General features: G+C 42.8%; 2 protein-coding genes across 2 annotated transcripts; one reads left to right on the top strand and one right to left on the bottom strand.

Moving 5' to 3' along the window:
- brwd3 (bromodomain and WD repeat domain containing 3) lies at positions 1-16,237 on the top strand. Its single transcript, XM_047606353.1, has 40 exons — positions 1-816; positions 970-1,028; positions 1,131-1,160; positions 1,345-1,404; positions 2,606-2,756; positions 2,883-2,981; positions 3,117-3,277; positions 3,930-4,151; positions 4,823-4,923; positions 5,019-5,089; positions 5,337-5,437; positions 5,541-5,581; positions 5,673-5,777; positions 5,860-6,010; positions 6,094-6,228; positions 6,312-6,440; positions 6,643-6,868; positions 6,968-7,108; positions 7,240-7,420; positions 7,549-7,642; positions 7,756-7,926; positions 8,084-8,157; positions 8,236-8,428; positions 8,563-8,673; positions 8,756-8,863; positions 9,052-9,176; positions 9,263-9,345; positions 9,429-9,540; positions 9,739-9,800; positions 10,410-10,565; positions 10,657-10,777; positions 10,859-10,984; positions 11,071-11,146; positions 11,239-11,289; positions 11,378-11,521; positions 11,670-11,822; positions 11,911-12,080; positions 12,222-12,310; positions 13,388-13,522; positions 13,630-16,237. The coding sequence occupies exons 1-40, from the start codon at positions 783-785 to the stop codon at positions 14,493-14,495; spliced, it is 5,418 nt and encodes a 1,805-aa protein (XP_047462309.1). The 5' UTR covers positions 1-782; the 3' UTR covers positions 14,496-16,237.
- Positions 16,238-18,788: 2,551 nt separating this feature from the next.
- Positions 18,789-25,438, bottom strand: LOC125020829. The gene is made up of 2 exons (XM_047606354.1): positions 24,928-25,438; positions 18,789-22,356 (listed from the first exon to the last, which is right to left on the bottom strand). Exon 2 carries the CDS (start codon positions 22,345-22,347, stop codon positions 20,050-20,052), a length of 2,298 nt encoding a protein of 765 aa, XP_047462310.1. The 5' UTR covers positions 22,348-22,356; positions 24,928-25,438; the 3' UTR covers positions 18,789-20,049.
- Between the last annotated feature and the right edge of the window lie 118 nt (positions 25,439-25,556).

Raw genomic sequence — 25,556 nt, 5'->3', positions numbered from 1 at the left:
ACATGATACATGTGTTTTTTTAAATAACAACAGTATGTTGTAAACCACAAAGCTTTAATTTCATTCACAAAAAAACTAAACAACCTAAAAATCTACCTTTTACATATAGTGTGTAAAAAAAACAACAGCACTGATGTATTCATTAGGTTGTTTATTTCTTTTTATAGTTACTGTCTGAAAAGGCTATATGTATATCTAAATATTTAAATTATCTACTATATTTGTTCATATTAACCCTTATACTGTATTAGGGTCAAATTTGACACCCCTAAAAATGGGCTCTATTTTTTTTTTTTTTTTCAATTTTTATTTTTTTATTTATTTTTTTGATGAAAACGAGTGGTGTATTCAAAGATAAAATGTCTACTGAGCCAAAAAATAAAATTAAATGCAACGCTTACATGGATATAAGTGTATAACAAGTTAGATATGTGGTGGAAAACAATACAGGACGATAAACTAAACTAACTAATCATTTTTTATTATTATTATTATTTGACGATTTTGGACTGGATTAAGTCAAGGGTCAATTTTGACCCGCTAACACAAAAGGCGTGGGCAGCTTTCTAACACATTATAAGGGTTAAATAAACAAAATAAACCGTCCAGTCTTACACTGTTTCACTGGAGGGCGCTAATACAAAGCACCAGGTGGTCTGTGACCAACTTGAGGAGGAGGAGGAGGCCATTCACTAGCCTGTTTTAGCTACTGTTAGCTAGCCGGCGGCTAACGAGCAAGCTAAAACACCCGTTTGTCTTGATGTCGTCTGTCTTACCAAGTGATGGCAAGAGAACATTGTTCACGGACAGAAGCTGGTGAGTTCGTAGCGTACTGACGCTTCGCGACAAAAATATTTCGCATTTATAGACTTTGCATTAGTGTGTAACCGAGCGCAAAGCTAGCTAACGTTAGCCCGGTGTTCTCTCGTTAGTTAGTGCCCAGCTAATATAGCATTTCTTTCTTTTCAGAACTGTATTACCTCATTGCCAGATTTCTTCAGTCTGGACCTTGTAAAAAATCAGCACAGGTAATGCCGTACAACAAGTAAAATAGTAACTCGTCTGTTATAAGTCGTCCAGATAAGTAGCCGCGCTAGCATCTAGAGCTAACTGTGCCTGTCTGTTGTTAGGTTCTGATCGAGGAGCTGGAGGAGTATGAGGTAGGTTCAGCTGGATCTTTCTGTGTTTATTCTCGTGTGTAGTGCCCGTGTGACTGCCTTCCTTGCCGCTTATCGGTCAACTTTTGAGAATTTCTTTTTATCGGTGTTAAAGAAAGAGCGTTTCCCTGTCGAAACGAACCATGCAGTTTTGCGTTATCCCTAATAGCTTGTCTTTTAACCTTAGTTGGTCCCGCAACGATGGAGTTGGGACGGGAAGAAATACAAACGGACTTTCCAGGACTGGGTGAGTGGGATTTTGTCATAATGAACTTTTTAATCAAATGAGTCGTTTTATTTTGCTTTTAATCGACAATCGCGCATCGGCGTGTGTCTGCATATTTATTAACATTACCCATTCGAGACAGATGCGTTGGAATTGTGTTTACATTTATTTGAGTGCGTCTAACATCTAGATTATTATAGGTCTGTTGATAAATAACTATATGCTGGCTCTGCTATTGTGTGGGCTAATGGGCGGAGAGTAAAGACGAGGGCAGGCAGTGATAGGCTGAACTAGATCGAGAGAGCCGTCGATCTCCCTTATCAGCCAATGAAATCACAGATACGTTTGCAAAAGAACCGGAAGACGAGTGTGCGGCTCTTTGGATTGGCTGTGAGCGTTTCTGACCCTCCTCTTTCGTTTCTTCGCCCGTTCGGTTTGTGGTTTGTTTTTCAACTATGTGCATAACAAAAGCATTCTGTAAAATATAATTACGAGCAAGTACAAACAAAACGAGCTTAAAAAAGTGAAGCCCTCTATCAAGGAGTTAATGATTATATATATGTGTGTGACGCTTAGCTGTTTTAATTGTATCATATAATTTTATTGTGAATATAAAACTATTTAAGTAGATCAGTACATCAAAATTGAGTTTTTATCTTACGTCAGTGTCTAGTTGAATGCACGTTTGAGAGGCTAAATTATCTTGATAGAATTTGAGGAACAAATATTTCAAATACACACGATTGGATAGTAGCATGTGAACATCTTAAATTATATCCTTCTGTCATAGATACAGTTTTAATTTTCTTCTAGAAGAAATTAATATGATACTTAAATAGAGTCAGCTCCATTTAATCCATGTCAGGTCAGCGTATAGGACAATATGTTCTTAATGCTAATATACTGGTTTAAATGACGATTCTAAACAAATAAACTGCTGCCCAAAAAGACATAACACACTATATATGTTGAACATATGTTGAAGGGAGTATTATCAACATATATTGTTTCATATTTACATAACAAAATTCCCTTTGGCTGACACATCTTTCCTATTGTTCTTGTAATAGCAACCTTGCTGCTAGTATTATACTGCTATCTGAAATAATAACAATAATTAAAAACAACAACAACAACAACAACTGTTAAACCTTTTTAACAAAGCCTGGGTTCTTTTCATTTCTTTATGCCCACATTCAATAATTATCTGTGACTTGTGTAGGTGATTTTGAACCAACACATTCCTGCGGACTATCTGCTCCGTGTGTGTCAGCGGATCGGTCCCCTTATAGAGAAGGAGATCCCACCTAGTGTTCCTGGAGTCCAGACGCTGCTGGGACTGGGAAGACAGTCTCTACTTCGCACCACCAAAAGTGAGCCATCCACCAGTGTCCCCTTTTTTTCTGTATTTGTTGTTGACTGCATACCATTTGATTTCAATGATTCAAAAATGATTCATTTCACACAATCAACTTTAACCCACTGTCTCTGTAACTAAGGTTGTGGTCACAAAGTATGCAGTGGCTCAGCTGTTGCTGCGCTCCACCGAGGTCGTCCCCCAGAACCTCCGGTCAACAATGGATGTCCTCCAAATATTGGTGTGTGAATTCATTTTAAAATCGTTTTATCCATTTATATATTTTATCTAAATTATGACAGAAAGCACAAAAAATTAGCTTTTTGTAGTATGCAGTCTGTTGTCACGACTAATCATTAAAATGTCCGTTTTCAAGTGCCCATCGTTGGGGCCCGCCAGGCCACAGGCACAACTCGTTTTGGCCAGGTCCTGCCGTCTTCATCCTACCAACACATGAAGATACACAAGCGAATCCTTGGCCACCTTTCTGCAGTCTACTGTGTAGCCTTCGACCGCACCGGCCGTCGGATATTTACGGTGGGTTGTGAACATTACAAAGCAAACTTATCTTATGTATTTTATTAATTGTGCCTCCAGCTGTCATTTTATATGTAAGATAACTGTTTGACGTCCTTAAACATATTGTGTAAATTGAACATCTCTCTAAGTTGAAGTTGTCACCTTAATACCACTGGAGTAAGATATAGTGCTTGCTGTATTATTTACCCACCAGTTTTACTTTTGTCACTATAAATACACTCAGTTTCTAATTCTTTAGGCATACAAGTGAAAACAGATGCATTCTAATACAACAGTCCTGCACAAGGACCCTCTTCAGGATTGTTGCAATGCTTAGTTTATATTGAAACATTGAAGTAGAAGAAGTGGGACTGTATGATCATTTCGAATAATTTTCTATTTCCCAGTTATTTAAAACTAATGCAGAATGCCATAACCTTCATGAAGATAAGATTTAGTGCAGGACTGTTATATTAGAATGAAGTCATTTTTACTAGCGTGGCTAATAAACTGGAAAGTGAATGTGCATCTTTTAGATTAAATTTTGCGTAATGCACATTTGCTTGTAATGAAGACACCTTTTTGTTTTTGTTTACGGTGTGTGGTGTTGGATGATGAACACTACTTAGTCATAGTTCCTCAATAAAAGTCGATGTCTGATGTTTTTTAGGGTTCTGATGACTGTCTGGTGAAAATCTGGGCCACGGATGATGGCCGGCTCCTGGCAACACTCCGCGGCCACTCAGCAGAGATCTGTGACATGGCTGTCAATCACGAGAACAGCCTCATTGCCTCGGCCAGCTGTGACAAAATCATTAGAGTCTGGTGCCTACGGACTTGTGCACCTATCACTATTCTGCAGGCCCATGCTGCCTCCATCACATCCATACAGGTGATAGTTTATCATTAATCTCCAGCGTTGTGAAAGCTTAAGAAAGAGTTGCGCTAGCCAGCACAAGCGCTTGCCAAGGCGTTTATGCTGTGTCATCAGTCTGGCTCGCTCTGTAACAACACCACCCAAACACTAGGCAGCGCTGTGTCCTTTTTGCCGTTGGGGTTTGTTTTTGTTTCTATTTCCTGGTTCGCTTTCAACTATGGCAACTGAAACTTTTGCCAAAATTTTGCTGAAGATGGGTCATACAAATGTTTGTATCTTTAAACCCCCTCACGCAACTTTTTGTTCATGTGTTCATTGATCCAAAATAATCAATTCAAAAATTGCAGAGCTGGAGAAGCAACTGTAAATAGTAAACCCGAAATATACTACTACTCCTACTACTACTACTACTACTACTCCTATTACTACTACTAAGCGGACCAAACGCAGCACATAGTTACATTTCTGGGGGGTACACATCAGTCAGTGTTAGGGTTGTAGGGTCTGCCCTGTCGCCCTAGGTTCTACATCAGTTTCACACAGAGGTCTGGTGCACATAATAATAAATAAGTACCACCTTGGTTCTGTACTCTACCCCTGAACTGTGTCAACTTAAATTAGCTGTTTGCTGCTGTCATGTTAAACAATGGCCAGGCCTCACCAGCATTGACCTTCTCTCCCCTCAGTTTTGTCCTGCTGTCAAAGGGACAACGCGATATCTGGCCTCAACAGGTGCTGACGGCATGGTGTGTTTCTGGAAGTGGCACTCTCTCAGCATGAAATTCAAGTAAGTAATAACGAGACGTTCAGTTTAGACTTTTTAGCTGCTGATTTTCCGTTTTATGAAAATAACCACTTTTTGTATCTTGTCCTTGTCCTCAGTGATCAGCCAGTCAAGTTTGTTGAGCGTTCGCGACCAGGAGTACAAGTGTCCACTTCTTCTTTCAGTAGTGGTAAGTGTGTTCCCATGCCAGGTAACGTTTTCCAAAGCTACTGGACCATGAGACCAAACCTAGGTCATATCTTCTACCTGCTTAAAGTAAAATAAAACCAATGGCAGACATTAGTGTATGATCATAGCTGTTTTTGATAGTTTCATCAAATTCATTGATAAGATTTAATTTACATGTTATTATATAGATGTATGAATACAGGCTGACGTTCTTTTCATTATCATTTCATTCTGCTCACTATTAATAGGTGGCATGTTCATGGCTACTGGTGGCACAGATCACATGATCAGGGTGTATTACCTTGGTGCTGAAACGCCAATGAAGGTCTCTGAAATGGACGCTCACACTGTAAGAAAAAAAGTTTCCATCATTCTTGGTCCACTCTTTTGAAGCCTTTAAGCTTCATTTAATGTTTCTGACTAAATTCGTAATCTCCTTTGTGTCTTTTCAGGATAAAGTTGTTGTCGTCCAGTTTAGCAATAACAGTGACAGGTGGGTGTGTTCACTGAGATCTACTCATGTTAAACTGGTTTTGTGCCGCTTACAATCCTTTAAAGTTAAACGTCTGTTTGTGTGTGTGCAGCCTAAGGTTTGTGAGTGGCAGTCGTGACGGCACAGCCAGGATTTGGCATTACCAGCAACAAGAATGGAAGAGTGTCACGTTAGACATGGCTGTAAGGCTGCCAGGGTAAGAAAGCACTTTACACAACATGGGTTTTTCTAATGTCATTTCAGTCCTATTCATGTCTGATGGAATATTTTTCATTCAGGAGCACTGCTGCCAACGGGGATGATAAAGTCAAGCTGGTGGTGACCATGGTGGCCTGGGACCGCACAGATGCCACCGTCATCACAGCCGTGTCAAACTACCTGCTGAAAGTGTGGAGTGCAACATCTGGACAGCTGCTGCATGTTTTGTCGGTGAGTAGTTGAACCTGGCATTTCAGGGGCCTGTTTTTTACCAACTGAAAATCCTGAATGGTGGTTCTCACTCTCTGTTTAAGGGTCATGATGACGAGGTATTCGTGATGGAGGCTCACCCATTCGACTCTCGTATCATGCTGTCTGCTGGCCACGATGGCAACATTTTCATCTGGGACCTCAGCAAAGGAACCAAGATCCGCAATTTCTTCAACATGGTAATTGATGAGCAATGTGAGGACCTTACTCTTTTTTTTTTTTAACACTAGAACTGACTTCATATTATAATATTTGTTTCCAGATCGAGGGCCAAGGTCACGGTGCTATTTTTGACTGCAAGTTCTCAAGTGATGGGCAGCATTTTGCCTGCACTGACTCACATGGCCACTTGCTGATCTTTGGTTTCGGCTGCAGCAGACCATACGAGAAGGTAACGGCGTATACAGTACTCTTAACATAATTGCTTAACATAAATGCAGGCAGGCAGCACAGTGGACATGTGCTGTTCTTTGATGACAGTAGGTAATCATTTTACATCCTGGCCTGAAATGTGGGGAAATGTTATATATCAAAGATAATAATATCAAAGATGCTCTTTGTGAATCAACACATCTGCTTTTGATCCTTTTTAGATCCCTGACCAGATGTTCTTCCACACCGACTACCGACCTCTTATACGTGACTCTAATAACTACGTTCTGGACGAGCAGACACAACAAGCCCCTCACCTCATGCCTCCACCTTTCCTGGTGGACGTCGATGGAAATCCTCATCCTCCTCACTACCAACGCCTGGTGCCAGGAAGAGAAAACTGCAAGGAGGATCAGCTTATACCTCAGCTAGGATACATGGCCAACAGTAAATAGCCCACTCAGTACTCATTCCATTCATAATGTTTTTTGAAGTTTTAACATATGAAACGTAGCTTGATGCATGATCTGCCTCTCTGTTTCTTAGGTGATGGAGAGCTGGTTGAGCAGGTACTTGGCCAACAAACGGCTGAAAATGAAGAAAACCTGTTGGACAGTCTCATCAGACAGTTGCAGAATGAGCAGGATGAGCGTCAGAACGTAGAACAGCAGGCTGAAGGGGAAGAGGGTATGTGTTAACATTGTGTAGGGAAATTTTACGGAGATGTTTCTTTGTGTTCTGCACAATGCGAGTCTTTTTTTTCAAACATGACTTTTTCCCCATATGTACCATATGATACCATTTGCTGTTATTTTAAGCTGGTGATGGAGCAGAGGCGATGGACTCCTCTCCAACCAATGGACCTCGCAGAAGTGGGCAGGTTGATGGGGTGTGGCAGATGCAGCATAATGCCCTTCGCAGTCAAGTAGCCACAGAGAGGGATCTGCTGGCCTGGAGCCGTAGAGTGGTGGTCAATGAAGTACCGCAAGGAGTATTCAGGTAAGGCAGGTGGAAGGAATTAGAGTAGTTTAAGGATATTACATAGATCACTTAAGATTTATACACAAATGAATCTTCTGTTAATGGAGACTTTTTAGTAATTGTGTATATGTTATGATTTTTAAAAGAGTATCGGAGGAGAACAGACAAGCTAAAGGAAACATGGAATGTTCTCTATACAACGTGGAGAGGAGGAAGAAACCAGTAACCTGCACACCCAAGGTATGACGGTTTTCATGACGTTTGTTTATATATACATTTCATTGTCACACTATATCTCATGTATATATTTCTTCTCTTTTTATCCCACTCCAACAAACTTTTGCACTTTGTAGAGCGATCAGCTTACTTCTCGCCTGCGCTCCCTGCGTCCGACCAAGAAGAAGCAGCAGCACCACACCTATCAAACCCGCTCAGCTCAAGTCCGCCGTCCTGGTAGCAGAAGTCGACATTCCAGCAACCGAAGGAACTCTGACAGCCAGATAGACTCTGACAGTGACAGAGAGGTACGTTCCATCTTTCTTCTCTATCAAAACACTTCCAGAAGAGCTGTCTTGAGCATGAGTTGTAATGTCACACACGCTAGAAAACAGTGAAATAAAGGCAGAAATAAGCACCGATCACTCCAGTTTATAACAGTAAAGGTACCGTTTGTGTCGACAGGCGGCAGAACAGGCGGAGCAAACCGATGCCTCCTCTGACGGTGAAACCCAGTGGCAAGATGAAAGCAGCTCCAGGTTAATATCCTTAACTGAGCACATTCTTCATGATGTAGTTTTACTTGCCACCTAACAGCGTCTCTTCATGGTTCTCAGTGACTCCTCCAGTGAATACTCTGATTGGACAGCTGATGCAGGCATCAACCTTCAGCCACCAAAGAGACCTACCAGGAGGCCCGTACAGCCTGCAGGTTACAGCAGCTCTGAGGAGGAAGAAGGCGGTGACGAGGCCAAGGAGGCAAAAAAGAAGGAAGATGAGAAGAAGAAGAAGCCCAAGGAGACAAAACAGGTGAGCTACCATGACCTACAGATCCATTACTCATAATAAAAGCATAATTTTGTTCCTGGATTTCACAGTATACAAATAATTATTATACTGTACAGTTAAGTACCGTCACATCTAAACCAATTATATATATTCAGAAACCCACATCTTCCCTGGGTGGACTTGATGCTGAGGAGTATTTGCCGCCGTCATGGATAATGGAAACGATCCCACGCCGCTCTCCTTTTGTTCCACAAATGGGAGATGAGGTAGAAACTGTTACTCTAGCGTCAAACAGGAAAACATTTCACATTAAATTCTTTAAAGCATACCTCCCCTGTCCTCCACCAGCTCATCTACTTCAAACAGGGCCATCAGGCCTACGTCCGGGCTGTACGCAGGGCCAAAGCCTACAGCATCAACCCTCAGAAACAACCGTGGAACAGACTCAACCTCAGGGTGAGGCAGCGTGCTATTTAAGAGCTAGAGCAGTAAACAGACCTTACATGCTCCTTCAGAGCTAAGCTTCCTGGAGAGTCTGAAAATAGCAACCAATTTATGTAACTTTCTGAAAATGATAACCTGGCGGTCATGCCCACTTTGCGGAAGTGAGCCGTGAGTCTGAGTTTGTTCTTCTGCCCCTTCAGGACCAGGAATCTGTGAAAGTGGTTGGAATCAAGTACGAAGTGGGACCCCCCACACTCTGCTGCCTAAAGCTGGCTTTCTTGGACCCAGTCTCAGGGAAGATGACCAACGAATCTTTCTCCTTAAAGTGAGCATTTATATCCAGTGCGTACAGCTCAGTAAATGACGGAGATCACATATACATCATCACTCATTTATTTCCTGTATGTCAAGGTATCACGACATGCCGGATGTCATAGACTTTCTGGTTCTGCAGCAGTTTTACCAAGAGGCAAGAGAGCACAACTGGCAGCCAGGTTAGTTGATCCCCAGAAGCATGTGAATTACTCATCTTCATTGTTGAGGACCAGCCGTCACTTTCATTTCATCTTCTCCTCAGGTATGAGGTTCCGCAGCATCATTGATGACGCCTGGTGGTTTGGATCTGTGGAGGATCAGGAGCCGCTGCAGCTGGAGTATCCAGACAGCCTGTTTCAGTGCTACGCAGTGAAGTACGTGTATATCTTTGCAGTGTTTGCTGCTGCTGCTGCAAGAATACTCCCAACATAACATTTTCAGCCAGGCTCTCAATTAATTAACATGTTCTTTGATTATGCAATTTAACCTTTCATTAATGTTGAATCAGAGAAACAACTGCAGTCTCATACAAGGTGTTATTTAATAACAAATTCATCTGTTTTTGACGTCAGGTGGGATAATGGTGAGCAGGAGAAAATGAGTCCCTGGGACATGGAGCCTATTCCTGAGGAAGGTCAGTATTAATATGAAAACTGTATTTGGTCTTAAACAAAACGCTTCATCTTTCTAAAATTGACAATTACATAAACTAATGAGAGGTGATAAGGAAACACATTATGCAGATCGGAGTCCAATTTTCTCACCAATAAAATGTTGCACCACATTCCTGCAAAATATACCAGTAATCATTGTCAGTATATGGTGATGGAACATGTATTATGACGAGAATTCTCATAAACTTTCTATAGCCACAATGTGTACGTGCCCTCAAGGCAAAGAGCCTTATTGTTTAAGCATTAACACTCGCTGGTTCATTACTCATAGTGACATAGTGTCATTTAACTTTATTGTGGAACACTTTTAGAGCATCCCCCAAGATTTGAAACCTCTAGCTGCTCCCTTTCAAGTGCCGTTTTTCCAACATAATCATTCAACCAGGTATTTCATTTCAAATGCAGTAGACAGAGGGTGGCATAAAAATGTACATGTTCATTTCGGTGACATTTTAACTGACTCGGTGCAGATCGATTCCCCACTTTTGTTCCAGAAAATGGAAAGAAGAAATTTTGTCTCACAGTTTATGAATTTGCGAATGTAGTTTAATTTTTTGTGGCTCCCTCAGCTGCGTTGCCCGAGCACGTTGGCGATGGGGTGGAGGTGGCAGAAGAGGAGATGAAAGCTCTGCTCTACAGGCCTCAGGAGGGAGAATGGGGGGCTCACACACGGGATGAAGAATGTGAGAGGGTCATCCATGGCATTGACCTGCTCCTGACACTGGGTAGGCAACAAAGGCTTGATAATGGTCCGTTACAGGACAAGTCAGTATGTTCATCTTTCCCATGCTTGATCTTATTTCTGTTTGTCCACAGATGTAGCCAAGGCGTTTGCATTACCGGTGAATTTGCAGGACTACCCTCTGTACTGCACTGCAGTGGCTTACCCCACCGACCTCAGCACTATCCGCAAACGACTGGAGAATCACTTCTACAGGTGAAACAGCACAGACTTCCTCACGCACAGTCACATTTGTTTTCCCTGAGTTCCAGTGACTGACGTTCTTATTTGCTGCAGGCGGATCTCTGCATTAATGTGGGAGGTGCGTTACATTGAACACAATGCACGCACTTTCAACGAACCCCAAAGCCCTATTGTAGCATCTGCCAAGGTGGTTACTGACGTTCTCCTCCATTACATTGGGTAAGTGCATGCTAGAGACCTTACGTTCTAGCCGTCTCATTGAATGCTTAAACACATGTATCTGACTCCTTTGGCGTCTCCTTCAGAGATCAGAGCTGCACTGACATCTTGGATCTGTATCACAAACTGAAATCTGAAGTCAGCAGTGGAGAAGAAGCAGAGGTGAGGCTGTGTAAAGTATGCTATTAACATTACAATGACTTTTTTTTTTGCTCTAGATATAAAAATGTATGTTTATGTGTGTTTCTCAACAGGTTGACTTGGATGTGGACTCGGACAGTCCAGGCACATCTACAGGCCATCGGGTAAGAGTGAGCAGTGGTTACAACAACCTCAACAAGACTTTAGAAATCACTGCTAGTCACCCAGTAAATTTCTTCTTGTCTCTCCCAGGGAGCCAACTCGAGTTCTAAGAAGCGTGGTGTTGTTCTGGATGTAAAAGCGTGGCGAGGTCAGTGTCGAGAGCTCCTGCGACGAATGATAGTGTCCCCGGATTCCGAACCATTCAGACAGCCTGTGGATCTCTTCGAGTATCCGGTAAAACACACTACACAACAACCGCCACACGATATTACAAAGCCACTCATTACAGAGAAGACTTCATACTACGTGTGACATTAGAAATGCATGTTATGAGCGTAAAAATGAATTCATCTCTGCAAACCTTTTCCTTGATTAATTTCAGGACTATCGAGACATCATTGACACTCCAATGGATCTCGGTACAGTATCAGAGACACTGGCAGTAGGAAACTATGAAAATCCAATGGAGTTTGCCAAAGACGTCCGCCTCATTTTCAGCAATTCTAAAGCATACACACCAAACAAGAAATCACAGGTGTAGTATCATCAACAAAACACCAACAACAAAATCATACGTGAAGAATACTGTAGTATTTTAATCATTGCTTTTCTTTCATGTCTAGATCTATACCATGACCCTCAGCTTGTCGGCCTTCTTTGAAAAACACATCATCTCTATCATATCTGACCACAAGTCTGCCATTCAGAACGAACGGCGGTCTCGTCAGAGACTCAGTTACAGAAGCAGATTGCACAATGGAGGCAGTTCTCCGCCTAATAGTCCCTCTCCCAGGTACTGATCCTCATTCACAGACGTGAAACAGTCGTGTCGCTAAACGAGATATTCAAGTGTCTGAAGGTTGCAGATGCTGTTCTATGTTATATGGCTGTTAATTGTTCTGAAATCTTTATTTCTCTGTTCTTATATGTGCAGCCCTAAAGGGAAGCACAAGTCAGGGAAGGTGTCAAAGCCAAAAAAGTCCCAGACCTCGTCGAGGAATCGTTCTCAGAGACAAAGTCAAGGTATGGCTTCATTATTGCACCTGTTTGTCGCTGCTTTGAGGGTCTGTCTGTTGTGCACCATAATGTTGTAATCTGATTCTATTACAGTTGGTTAAGGTGCAAGATTTTTAGCTCTTTTCAGCCATTTGTTTCCACAATTGTCTTGGACACACCAAGCTGACAGTTGCCATTTACCAACCTGTCATGAGCGTCCGTGGTCTTAATTGTTCTGGTGTATCTCACGCTGTCAGCACTGGCCAAACCCTAGTGGCTGCTTTTCAGCTGACTAAGGGTGCACTGACACTGTGTAGTGCCGAGACACCAATAATCTGACAACACAGCTGCCATGACTTTCAAAATATCAAAAAAAAAAATCTAAATCTTAGTCAAAATAGTCGGCCCTCGGGTGTCCCAGGGAAGCACACCGTACCCAGGCACGAACACTCGCGCTCACACTGGCCTTAGAATTAAGTCTTTAGGGGAAAAGTATGACACAGTTGCCTAGTGTGAGTGCACCCTAAGTGCATTCAATTAGCGGTGGAATGATTCAGCAAAAGCTCGCTCTGATTAGTTGTTCAGCTTAGAGAACCAATGCTCAAGAACAGAAAGTGAAGTAAACAAAACAGCCAGGTTCAAAAAGCACACAGAAGGCTTTTCTCACTTTACATTGATACCTAATGTGAACATTCAAAATTTTAAGAATGATTCTCTTGATAAAAGAAAATGTAGACCAACTGATCAGTGTGATTCGGGAGAGGCCAGCTCTGTACAATGTGAGATGTCGTCCCAGTTGGATTTTTTTAGCCACTAGTTCCAAACAAGAAGAACAATGTCCTCTGTTTTACATGAACATTTGCATATTGTTTAATTTTTCCATGAACACTAAAATCGGGTCAAAACTTTTTGTCCATTAGGTTCATGACTAAATACTTGTAAAACTAAAATGGAAAGCTTCAGAGAGTCACTAGCCTGGTGGTAGATTTTGTTTATGGCCTTATACTTTCCTAAGATTTTAGATAGAAAATCTAAACACACCTTGTTGTATTTTCTAATGTGTAGAGAGTTCTCATTTGTAATAACACTATGTTGTTTCTTTAGCTCAGCAAAGCAGCAGTGTAGCAGAGGAAGAGGACATGCAGGATTCTTCCCCAAGTTCAGGGAGAAGCAGCAGGAGCAGAAGTCAAGGGCCACACCTGGTGACCCGCAGCCAAGCAACTCCGGTGAAGAAGTCAGGTATCACAAGCGATGCATCGTAACATTTCACGTGTCAGCACATTTCCTTTTCGCGTGACATTAAAGTTTGGGGAGGATGTAACCGTCCTCTTCTTGTCTTACTCCAGGGCGCCAGCGTAACTTGCATCTAAGTAATGGCTCCAGACAGCGCCATGGGAGGGAAGCGCCGCAGTCGGACAATGACAGGGAGGCATCCAGATCCAACAGCTCCTCATCCTCCTCCTCTTCATCATCCTCCTCGTCCTCCTCGTCATCGGACAGCGAGAACAGTTCTGATTCTGAGATGGAGAAGTATGTGGAAGGAGGAGATCACGACTACTACAGCAAAGCCCCCTCCCTGTCAGCACGCCTCTCTGCCAAGGGTCAGGTGGCAGCCTCAGGGAAAAGGAGACACAAAGGAGGAGAGGACATGGCACAGATGGCTAAAAGGGCACGAGTGCAGCTGCCAGTAAAGGTGGAGGAAGAAGAAGAAGAAGAAGAGGAAGATGAGGAAGAGGGGGAGGCTGAGGAAGAAGAAGAAGAAGAAGATGAGGCGGAGGAGGAGGATGAAGACGAAGAGGCGGAAGAGGAGGAGGAGGAAGAAGAGGCAGAGGAGGAGGCGCCAGAGCAGCAACAACAGGGTGATGTAAAACATGAAGAGGAAGATGGAGAGGAGGAGGAAGATGAAGAAGAGGAGGAGGAGGAGGAGCCTGATGAAGAGGAGGAACCTGAGGAGCAGGAGGAGGAGGAGGAGGATGATGAGGTGCAGAGACAGGCAGCAGCAGCTAACAGTCAGAGAGGCAGCCAGTGCAAGTCTCGACGTGTCAACACGCGCAACCAGGGCCGAAGGACAGTTCTGTACAGGGACGACTCAGAGGATGATGGCCATGGGTCAAAGGACGACCCCCTCAACCTCGGCATGTCCCGCTCAGGACGGGTACGCCGTATGACTGAGAAAGCCCGTGTCAGCCACCTCATGGGCTGGAGCCACTGACACGCCGCCCCTTTCCAAACCTCAATTAAAAACTGAGAAATGAGAAACACATCAGGGATTTTTTTTTCTTTCTTTTTTGTACAAGTTTGTGTATATAATATATATATTATTTTCTTTTTATCTGAGACCGCTTATGACTCTCAAACTACAGCTGGTGCTTGTGAAATGTTGCCACGGATTTTTGGTCCCTGGTCGACAGAGCTACTGTTCAACATGGACCCTCTCCGGCTGGACTAACTCACCTCGGCCTTACTGCTCGCTGGGAGAGCCTTTACTACACTGCACCCACTCTTCTCCTCTTCATCCTGCGTGTTTCACCTCTCTGAAACAACATGTCCACTCCTCTTCCCTTCCTCCCCGACTTTTCGTCCTCCCGGTCACCAAAGAAGGATGCGGAGATGCCAAAAATGGTGCTCATATTTCTCTCTTTTGATTTTTCAGCAGAACTCGTGCTAGTGGTCACTGTTTCCGTTACGACCACTGTGAGACGTGTGGGGTCACTCTGGGTATCTGATAGTGAGAGCTCACATCATTTGAATTTGTCCTGTGTAGTCTGGGGACAAGCAATACTGGCGGCACCATTGTAATATCTCTCCTCATGTCCTTTGGCCTGTGAATGTTAAATGTTTTTTCCCCCGCTTCCTTTTTCTGCTGTTGACTGTTTTTCTCTGGATCTTCAATTCTTGTATTTAGGTAGAACTGGGTGCTTTAAAAACAAAGAAAGTGATTTATCTTTTCTTTCTTTGGGTAAGGAAGCCACTGCATCCTGTTTGCATTTGTACTGTTGGATCAGAACACCTTGTCCACCCAAGCGTATGCAAAAGCAAAAGGGTCCTTGGCCGAATCTCTTCCACAGATATTTATTTTTCCATTGTATTATACTTGGGTTACTATTTGGTTTTGTTAGTAGTGATGAGGAAAAGGAAATATTTGCACATTTACCTACTCCATGTGGCAGCTGAGTAACATAGAGATATTTGAGGAAAAGACCTCTCATGAATTTTGTGTAAGAATGTTTGAACTGTGCCAGCACACTCTCCATTTTTAAGTTGAATAGGATAGAAGTAGAACCGCCTGTGCATGATTAAGCTGAAGGTCCCGTCGGGTAGGCTTTCTCCTGGTTTAAATCAAAAGTAGCAGTCGCAGATCAGCGCTTTGTTGGTGTGTTCCCGGCCCCTCCCCCCCATGTGTGACTCTGACCGGTCGGAAATCTAAATACGAGGCGTCTCTCCTGCAGAACGAGGTGCATTCTTTTTCTGTCACACTAATAATGTTTACTTTGTGCAGTCGTGCAGACGTTGCGCTAAATCATTTGAGGCAGCGTCCAGTCGGTACAAAATTTGACTCGCCTTCTCATATCTACACTGGGTGCTCGAATCCAAACACACCTCCTCTTCCCTCCGTGTGGTCGCTGACATGACAGGGAGAGCAGTCTCTGAGGTTATTTTAGTGTCACCTTCTCAGAGAACAAACACACACTTCGGCATATCTTACATGTCCAAGCAGCAGCAGCATTAACTGGTGTGTTGAAATGATTCTAGCTGAGTGTGAGAGGACTATGATTCTTATTTTGGAATCTTATTTTCACATAGTAGATGGCGCTTAGTCTCGACTCGAAGCATCAGACTAGTAAACAACAATTCTACTGTAGGTGGAATAAGATTACATGACTGTCTTTTATACATGATGATTTGATTGTATGCATTTTCTTTTTTTAATAAAATAAAAAGAGTTTCTCTTGATTTTCAGTGTCTGTCCGTGTTAGACCAACACAAGTCTGAAGGGCTATTCAGCACCACTGAGTCATCTGTTGTGTTTGTAATGGGTCGTAAACATCCACCCAAGGCAGAGATTTGAGAGTTTCAGAAAACTGGGGCCATGTATTGACTGCGATAGGCTCTCATAAACCAGACTGTACCATTTGCAACCACCTAACTGCATTAACGCACTGAAAGCTGGGGTGAGTCAGACGAGGAACAAACAAGGTTGAGCCGTGACGCACCGTGCACCGCCACACCTAGAGACTGCAGAGAGGCTCGAGGATTGCATTGATCAGTGAATAAAGAGACAAAGGTCACTTTTAGGATAAGAGGAGGGCAATATGAGCTGGTATAGACGGGGGGAAAAAAACTGGAAAGTAATGTTTACGTCATAAAGTACCCTGATTGTGAATACATATCATGTGAATGTAACTTTGTCAGACCTATGAACGCTGATAAAATGTGGAAGGAAGATTTTTCACAATCAAAGAATTATTGGGTCTGTGCAGGCAATACAATCAAAAAGTTCAGCATTACAGTTCCATGGTCTGTTGGTACAAGAAAGGTGTGGCCTTGGTTCTTAAGCGCGTTTCTTTTATGTGCAGCTAAGCTATTGTGACCAAGCAATTTCCCTTGTAGATTATTAAAGTCTATCTAAGTCTGAAGCTGAGCAAAGTGTTGGTGTACCTAAGTACAGGAAGCACATGACATACACTGATCAGTCACAACATTAAAACCACTCGTCTCTTCAAAGCAATGGACTTCTGGAAAGCCTTTAAATCTGGCATTCATGTGAATGCTAGGGTGACAAATGCCACCCACCTAAACTCTGTTGCTGACCAGGCATCCTCACTGACGTGGGAACCGGTCAAAAAATATTAAAAAAAATAAACCAATGTGCTGATCTGGTGTTGGCACTGTCAAGCAGGTACACCAAGCAATTGTTTTGGGCCTGTGAAAACAAACTGGAAAGGGGCCCACAGATGTCTACCTTCTTGCATATTTGGCACTGACAGCCATCTTAAAACTTTAAGTGCATAGTCACTACTCCACAACCCCTACTTTGGCCTCTTTATTTCTACCCTTTGACAGCTTTCGCTATATTTCTCGGGGCATAAACCGTAAATCTTTGCTTGAGACCCCAGAATCTAGGATCGCCAATGCCTCAACCCACAGAAACCTTCTCCACCACTACCAACGTCCAGGTGCCACAGGGCATCCTCACAAGGCTCGAGTCCATTCGTCAATGAGTCTGGTAGCACAAGGGCTCAATATTAGGCAGCTGGTTTTAACATTGTGTCTGACTGGTGTATCGTGTGGATGACCAGCAGGATGGGTTCACCAGGCTGTGGAACGGATGGAGCTGGACATGTAAACTAATTGTTTAAACAACCACACGCTTTTGTTGTTGGTTAGTTTGCGCACCAATGGTGTCGCCATGGCACCACTAAACTTACAACTGATCTGACGATGCCACCTAGTAGAACTTGAAATTCCCCAAGTGACAGTGAAATGAGATTAGACTCCATAATTTCATTCAGATTTGAAAGACAATTATACAAACATTGGGCCTTACGGCATGGTGAAAGCAAAGCAGTGACAGTGTAGCCCAGGCCACCAAAGAAAGATTCCAGAGAACAGTTGTGTTATATTTATTATCACCATAACACAACAAACGGAGTAATTACATGTCATAACAGGGGTACTGGAGTTTCTCTACTGACATAACAGGTCCTTGACAATACATACAGGACAATACAACCACTAGCTACACGGGCCACTACTTCACACAGTATTTTAGAGGACTTCAATATTTAGTTGGAGAATCACAAGCATTTAAATCACCGTCAATACTCAACAACATCTAACTGCATTTACATTGTGCTTCAGTCTCAGACCTCACAACCTTACCTGTGCTGTCGTTTTTTTTAATACTGATTACATGAACAAACACAATGACACAGTGAAATAACTGCGCTGTAGGCAGCTTAAAGAACTGAAATGAGCAGTAACATTTTTTTTCTTTTTTTTGCACACAATGGCAGGCATAACCCCGGAAGAACGTGCTGTACTCATTCACCTTGTCCACTACAGCAAACAACCGTCACCACGTAACACAAACAGAAAGTCTATTCAGTCTGTTGACGGGAAAAACACGATTCAACATCTCAATATCTGCATTTTCAGCTTTTTACTCCAAACAAACCTCTAAAATTTTAAAAACAACACAATCAGATGCTTTATTCATACATCCACAAGGAGACAAATCCTTGTGACGTTCCTCTAACAAGGAATAGGAAAACTGACTTGATAAAATGTGGTTCCAAGTTTCTACCATCATTATGCACTTTGTCATAAGGGTTAGAACACAAAAACACAACTCAACAGCTCTTGTCACAGGAGACATTTGGATTCTTATTCTAAAGGACCGTAGGAAAATGATTTGTACTTATCCAACATTACCTAAACACATAGTTTAAACAGTTTCTGTTATTTTACAGGAGAGATTTCACTAGTCTTCATTATTGTGAAGTGGGCGTTTTTTTTTGTTTTTTTTTTAAAGTTGGTATTGTGAACCAATCACAATTTAGAAATATTTGAATTAATATCTGTTGTGAGTGGGTGGTTTGCTTATTCTGGTCTACTGATAAAATGTGATCAAACTACACCCACAGTGAAGCAGATTCTACGTTTATTAGGTCAGGTTCAGACTACACAATACTGGCCAAAATGTAAAAAAAAACAATGGTATGAATGAGTGTGGCTGTTGTAAGGGCAAACATCCTATAAAACTGTCTCAGTCCATTTCTATCAGACGATCATATGGTTATATATCCTTTAGCATCTTCTTTATTTTGCCATTTTGTGTGTTGAAAAGCTAAGTAGACTCCTACTGGTCAACGTCACATTGTGAACATTACGGAAGTGAAGGGGGTTAAGGAAGAGAGGATAAAACACGCAATTGTCATGTTAGTTGATTTCAACTATGTGATACTGTTTTTCCTCATTTTCAGTCTGGACGCCCTAGGTCAATGCCCCTCCGTCTGTCTGTCTGTCTATTTTTGTGCCAGTATTGTGAACAGTCCCTAATGAAGCTGGACCTATTCACGCCCTTACATTTGAGTGTTTACATTCACAAATACAGAACTAATAATTTCACTGAAACACCACACAAGATTGTATCTAATGTGTTCCCTCAGTAAATGGGGTCCTATTTCTATACAGATACACACAGATATAGCCAGATGTTAAACGTTACCTTACAGACTGGTGATTCACAAAACAGCTAAAAGGGTTTTAACCCCTCAGATATGTCAAGGATTCAAACTGACTCAAACTTCATCCAAAGTAAGATTTGTGTCATTGATTATGTTTTAAATGTTAGAGAAGTTTACTGTCTAGCCATAAAGAATTATCATCACAACATTCTCCTCAACGGTGGAGGGTGATCAGCACAGATTCCTGCCAAAACCCAGCCGAAGCGGCCATAAACAAAGTCCCTCATCTTCAATAAAATCCTCTCTCCAATCTCTCTGAAATGTGAGCTCCTAACGATTCTTTCCTTTTCAAAAGTGTTCATCTTGAAAGGGTGACGTGCTTTGCTTCCAGATCCCTTTCAGGTGTGACCTTTCATTATCTTTCATGTCATAAAGCAGGAGGGATTTCAAACATTAAACAACACTGCGCCTGTGGTTGCCTGTTGTTGCTAAAACTTCCATTTGTGCGTCTGTTTGCAGAGCACCATGCTAATAGCAGCCCGCATGCCTCCCAGTGGGCATGTCAGTGTACCTGTGCTACACCAGGCCAGTCTGCATGTGGACATGTAGAGGGTAAGGGTGGTAGACGAGCGGGGGCTGGGCTTGAGTGATGAAGTAGCTGTTGTAAATTGGCTCTGTCATGTAAGGGGCCGGCTGATAGAAGCAGGTGACGTTGGCCGTGTTGGGGATGGCGTTCTGTTCACCCAGCACCCTCAGAGCCAGGACTGTGATCATGTTGAGCGTCTGTCTCCTCTCGTGTCCCATCAGACAAACCGTGCTCTCATCTATCACACGCCTCAGGGTCATCAAATAGTCGTACTTGCTTGTCTCTTCACTGCCAACGAAATGGCACTGCAAGTAGGCCTCAATCTTCCTCTGCTGCTCGCTTACGTCCGGGAAGTCGATGAAGAAGCGGGAGCACATGTATCTCTCCAAAGACTTGATCTCTGTCTCGCTGGCCGGCCTGAAGTTCCTCACCAACAGGTCACTGTATTTCAGCAGGCCCCCTCCTCGGATCTCCTCTGGGTTGTGCGTGGCAATGAGGCGGTGGCGGAGGTGGTCCATTGCCTGCTCAAAGTCTCCATACATACACTCTGCCTCTACAGTGATGGTGGGCTCCCCTGACATCCCCGTCCATGAGCTCGGGGCCATGTCTGGCTGCTCGGGTTTTTGCTCATTTACTCGTGAGGCTTTGTCAGCTTCACATGCGTGATTTTGAGCCTTTGAATCAGGAGGCTTCTTCGAGTGTTTCGGCTTAACCGATTGCTCCACAGTTTGACTGGAGCTAGTCCCTTCCTGAGGTGTAGTGGCTGGACTTGGACACAGTGTGGGAACTCTAACGGTGTCTCTGTCTTCAGAGTTCTCTGACGTGGATTCTGGTACTTTTGAGCTAGGAACTTGTGTGCTCTCCAGCAAAGGAGGTTTAGGTTGAAGTGGTTTTGGTATTTCTATGGGTGGGAACAGCTGCGTTGTAAGGTCTGACAAGTCAGTCAGTAAAGACCACTTCTCAGGCTTGCTGATCAACTTTCGAGACATTTTCCTCTGTAATTTTGGTGAGGGACAGGGTTCAGGCACAATGTCCTGTGATGTGTTGCAAGTTTTTTTAGCTGGAGGAGGAAAGGAGAACTCAAGGTGCGAGTCTTGAAGACTTGGGGTATTTTCAGTCCTGCAGAGCACTGGGCCTACTTTAAACTGAGTAATTTCTTCACAGTGGGCTATCTCTTTTGGAGCTGACTTTTCAGTGTTTGTTGTAGGCACAGACTCAGAAGTTTGTAACTCACGTAGTTCTTCATTACTCTGTGGCTTTAAACAAGCTGCTGTCACAGGATTTACGATGTCTGTAAATAAAGTTTTAGGGGATGCAACTAAAGGATAATCGCTGTGAAACTTTCCTTTCTCTTCTGCATTTTCTTCACAAAGCTCAAACACAATTTCCTCCTCTGAATGCACATCCTCAATGCCATCCACTTCCTCTTGTTCATGCTGTATGTCAGTTCTATTGGGTTCTAACATCTGTTCCGCTTTTCCATCCACATGCTTAACCTCCGCACATGGGAGTTCTTTCTCAGCAAAATGAGAGACTGCTTCGTCCTGGCGTGGACCTTCTGCGCCGGTTGCCATTGTGGAATCTTTTTCAATATCTCCTTCAACGCCCTGAGGACTGCTTGATTGCTCTTGCTCTTTGTTTTCATCTTTCTTGTCTCTTTTAGACAAATTCCCAGCGTTCAGTGGCAGCTTTCCTCCTTGCTTCCTTTCACTCTCCCAGTAGGACTCCAGCATACGATCTAATATTATCTGGAAGGAGTCCACGCTGAATTCAAACTGCCTTCGAAGGGCGCTAACGAATCTGAGCTCCACGGTTTTAGCTTTGTTGTTTGAAAGCGAAATGAGGCTCCACCTGTCGTGCTCATTGAAAACTTTCACCATCTTTTGCACGTAGGCCTCCTTCATCGTCAGGCACGTGATCTTCCGCCTGTTAACCCCACAAGGGAGGAGGTCTCGTAAGCTGCCAAGCACCACCTCCTTTATCACCTGGAAGTCCTCTTGCCGGGGAAGCTCTACTCCAAAAATGATGTCCAGGTCCCTGTACCCCAGGCCATTATCTCTCACAAGGACATGGCTGGCAGTCGCTCCATTAAGGCGTACGTCTTTAACCTGGATGTCTCTTTCCACCAACCGATCTTTCACCACACGAATGATGTCTTTAGCTCTCACCTGCAGCGTAGGGAAATTCCCTCGTCCATGGATAGGGATTATCTCAGTCAAGACTTTGTCAAGAGCCTGAACTTGCTCAAGGGTCAGATATTGGAACCTCTTCTCTGTTTGAAGCTCCATCGTCCTTCCCTGAGAAACAGAAGTCTGACATTTGCATCACATTGTGGATAATATTTCATAATAATGATAATACAGCTATAAATATATAAAAACTGTGCTTCTGCTTCAGTGTCAGTGTGCGCGCAAATACATTTTTTGCTTTTCATGTCTGTATCAGATGGATGTAGAACCCTCTCTGCATTCTTATAATAATCGATAATATTGTTCACTAATTCCTCTAATTGAAAGTCATGGCTTTTATTGACTTGAGATTTACTCTTTTGTTTTTCCTCTCCTTGAGAAAATCTCAGATCTCAAATCTGAAAAATACAGTCACATAATTACAGGTAACAGAGCTAACCCTAACCCAGAGATGTGTCATTCTCATTCCTCTCTAGATCTAGTAAGCACTCATTGTTATTAGCTAAATAGCTAAATTTGAAAATAAATAAACAGTAAGTATAAGAGGTGGCTCCGAGGACTGAGGATGTCTCTCTGTGATTGGCTAGTCTGATATGCAGCCACTAGATGGCAACAGAATTATAACAGATGACAAAGTCAATTGAATGGCATAGTGAGAGCTTAAACGTAAGCCACTGGTGACGCACTGTGACTAATTCAATTTTCACATGTTAAATTACTGTGCGCACTTTAGAAATGTCCCCTGTGGGATGAATAACTACCTTCTATCTACCTGAACAAGTTTATCTGCAAATAAACATGTTCTCTTCTCACAGTCATTTGTTAAACAGTCTCTACGTGGCTGCCATAAAAATAAATGCTTGCTCCATTAATCTAATGCAGAAGACAAATTTGTAACATGGAACTGGTTGAGCTTTAAATTCAGAGGAATGTCAAGTCACCTCAGATGATGCACTGTCAGTTTTGAAAGGGATTTTTTCTGACAGGGACATACTACATTCCACTGGCATTATGAACGTCATGAGCTGTATCTCACACCCTTTTTCTTGCTGGTCACGCTAGATAAACATTGAGCAGGCGCCAGGCTTGACTGTCCTCCACCATCACGTGTCCATCTGATAGTTACAGGTGACTCACCTGTGTGTCATTCACCCACTGACAGCCATAGGTACTTCACGGCTGGTGGATCTATAAGGTACATGCTGCATCTAAGACTAGATCTAACACTAGAGCACATCATGTGGATGTGCTGATAATCAGTACGTTTATTCAACAATGCAAACAATAAGAAAAAAAGAGGAACAACTAAGGGGTAGATAAGGTTCGTCATCATTAATGTAGGCTGACTCATTCAGCACAGAGGCAAATGTCACATTTTAGTCTGTTTCCAAAAACACTACAGAGAAGACCTTGAACTGAAAACATTTAAGTCCACATAAACAGCATATATATATATACACATATATATATACATATATATAATTTCTATATAGGAGAATGTTGCCTATTATTACAGATTTGCCACTGATGATACTGCTTCTGTGCAGGGGCAGCTCTTACGAGCAAATAGCAAATATTCTTTCCAAATGGAATCAAAATCAAATCAGTAGTGCATGAAATTTAAGGTTTGAACTAAAGGTAGTGAATCACTGCAGTTTTCCTGGGGCCTGATAAGGTGAAATGCACTCTGGACATCAGACTTAAAATGAAAATGTAAATATAATATATAGGATATATTGTTCCAAAGAGGCCTTTTTAGATAATTATTTTCTTTCATTTTAACATTGATTATACAGATTGCATAAAGAAAGAAGACATAGGGTTGCATTTTAATAAAAATGCTGCCACAGATGTTGTCATTGTGACTAATGCTTGCTGGATAATTTTAAATATATGTCTTACGTCAATAAAAACAGCGGACTCTCTTGTTTTTTTGTTTTTGTTTTTTTTACCTGAACTGCTCATAGATAATGCTCTGCAACTAGCATCATCTGTAAGGTTCACAGCATGTCAGCAGCCCTCTGCATCACCAAGTGTGTTAGTATTTGGCGGTCATCAGTGCAAATGCAGCCACTCAGTGGAAGCAACTTGGGGGGCACAGGGGAAGCACGGCCCACAGCAGCCTCTAGTGAATCTCATGGGTTACATCAGCTCGGTCCTGCAGCAGGACTGCTCCTCTGCCACTTGGCTTCTTTATAGATAAGACTATATGAGTCATACAGCCACTGAACGAAAGCATCACTCCTTGGCCCTCCTGGATTATTCTCTGTGCGCAAAAAAAATGCACAAAATGCACCATTTGGAGGTGGCAGTAGGCCCTGACTCATAAAATATTTAATGGTAAGTGGATTGTCACATATTTCAGACTATATAATTGAGCATAAAAATAGTCGTGATGTGGAAACATACATTTTTTAAGAACTGCTTTGATCTGCAAAATTTTGCAGAGGCCACTTTTGGTCCTGAGTGTTACACTAAAACATGTTGTTCTCTGAACTCAGGTTAAAAAACTGTGACTTGCATCCATTTTGTAGTACATTTATGACAGTTCCAGTCCACAAGTTGATAATCAATCTAAGTTTATTATATTTTTTAGACGAGAGTGAACAATACAGAGGAGGAAAACGCAGAACTGCGCTTTGCCAGCACGAGCTATAATAATACAATTCAAAAACTCACCTGTTTGTGGTGAATTTTCTGCAGAAAGTAAGCACGGGCAAAAGAAAAATAAACAACGAGGGTTTTTTTATCCGACCCCGGTGGAAAGGTTGGCGCTGAAGTTAACGCGGACAGTTTCCTCTCAGCGCAGGAGCACTGTTTCCATGGCAATCAGGCGTCACGAAATTTACGGTAAATCACGACGCTCCGTGTCTCTCCAACTACCAAGTGACAGCCACTCAAGTTTGAAACTAACGGCGCATCTCACGGGCATCCAAACGCATCCTCACAGTTTGGTAAACTTTGGCTTCTATTGGTGGAGCCAGCCCGAGATGTCAGGCTCAACTATCGGCGTGCCACCGCACTGCCGAGCTGTTGCGGGGTGAACATCACATCAGACGGAGTGAGTCATCCTCTCTCCCCGCCGTGATCCACACCGTAAATCTAATCATCAATCAACCGCTTTCGCCGCCCACTACCCCGCCGGTGCAACGCCTCGTTCACTTTATTCAGCATGAGTTTTCTCGTTTACCTAACTATTCAACCAGTGAGTCCGCACGACCGCATTAAAGGTGTCGTATTTTACGGTTAACGTTTTTTTTTTCTATTTTCATTCACGTTTTGGGAGAAGGAGGGGGCAGGTCCCTCGT

This window comes from Mugil cephalus, chromosome 15 (assembly GCF_022458985.1).
Source record: "Mugil cephalus isolate CIBA_MC_2020 chromosome 15, CIBA_Mcephalus_1.1, whole genome shotgun sequence".
NCBI classification, from domain to species: domain Eukaryota; kingdom Metazoa; phylum Chordata; class Actinopteri; order Mugiliformes; family Mugilidae; genus Mugil; species Mugil cephalus.
This window is presented reverse-complemented; position numbering and strand designations above follow the sequence as displayed.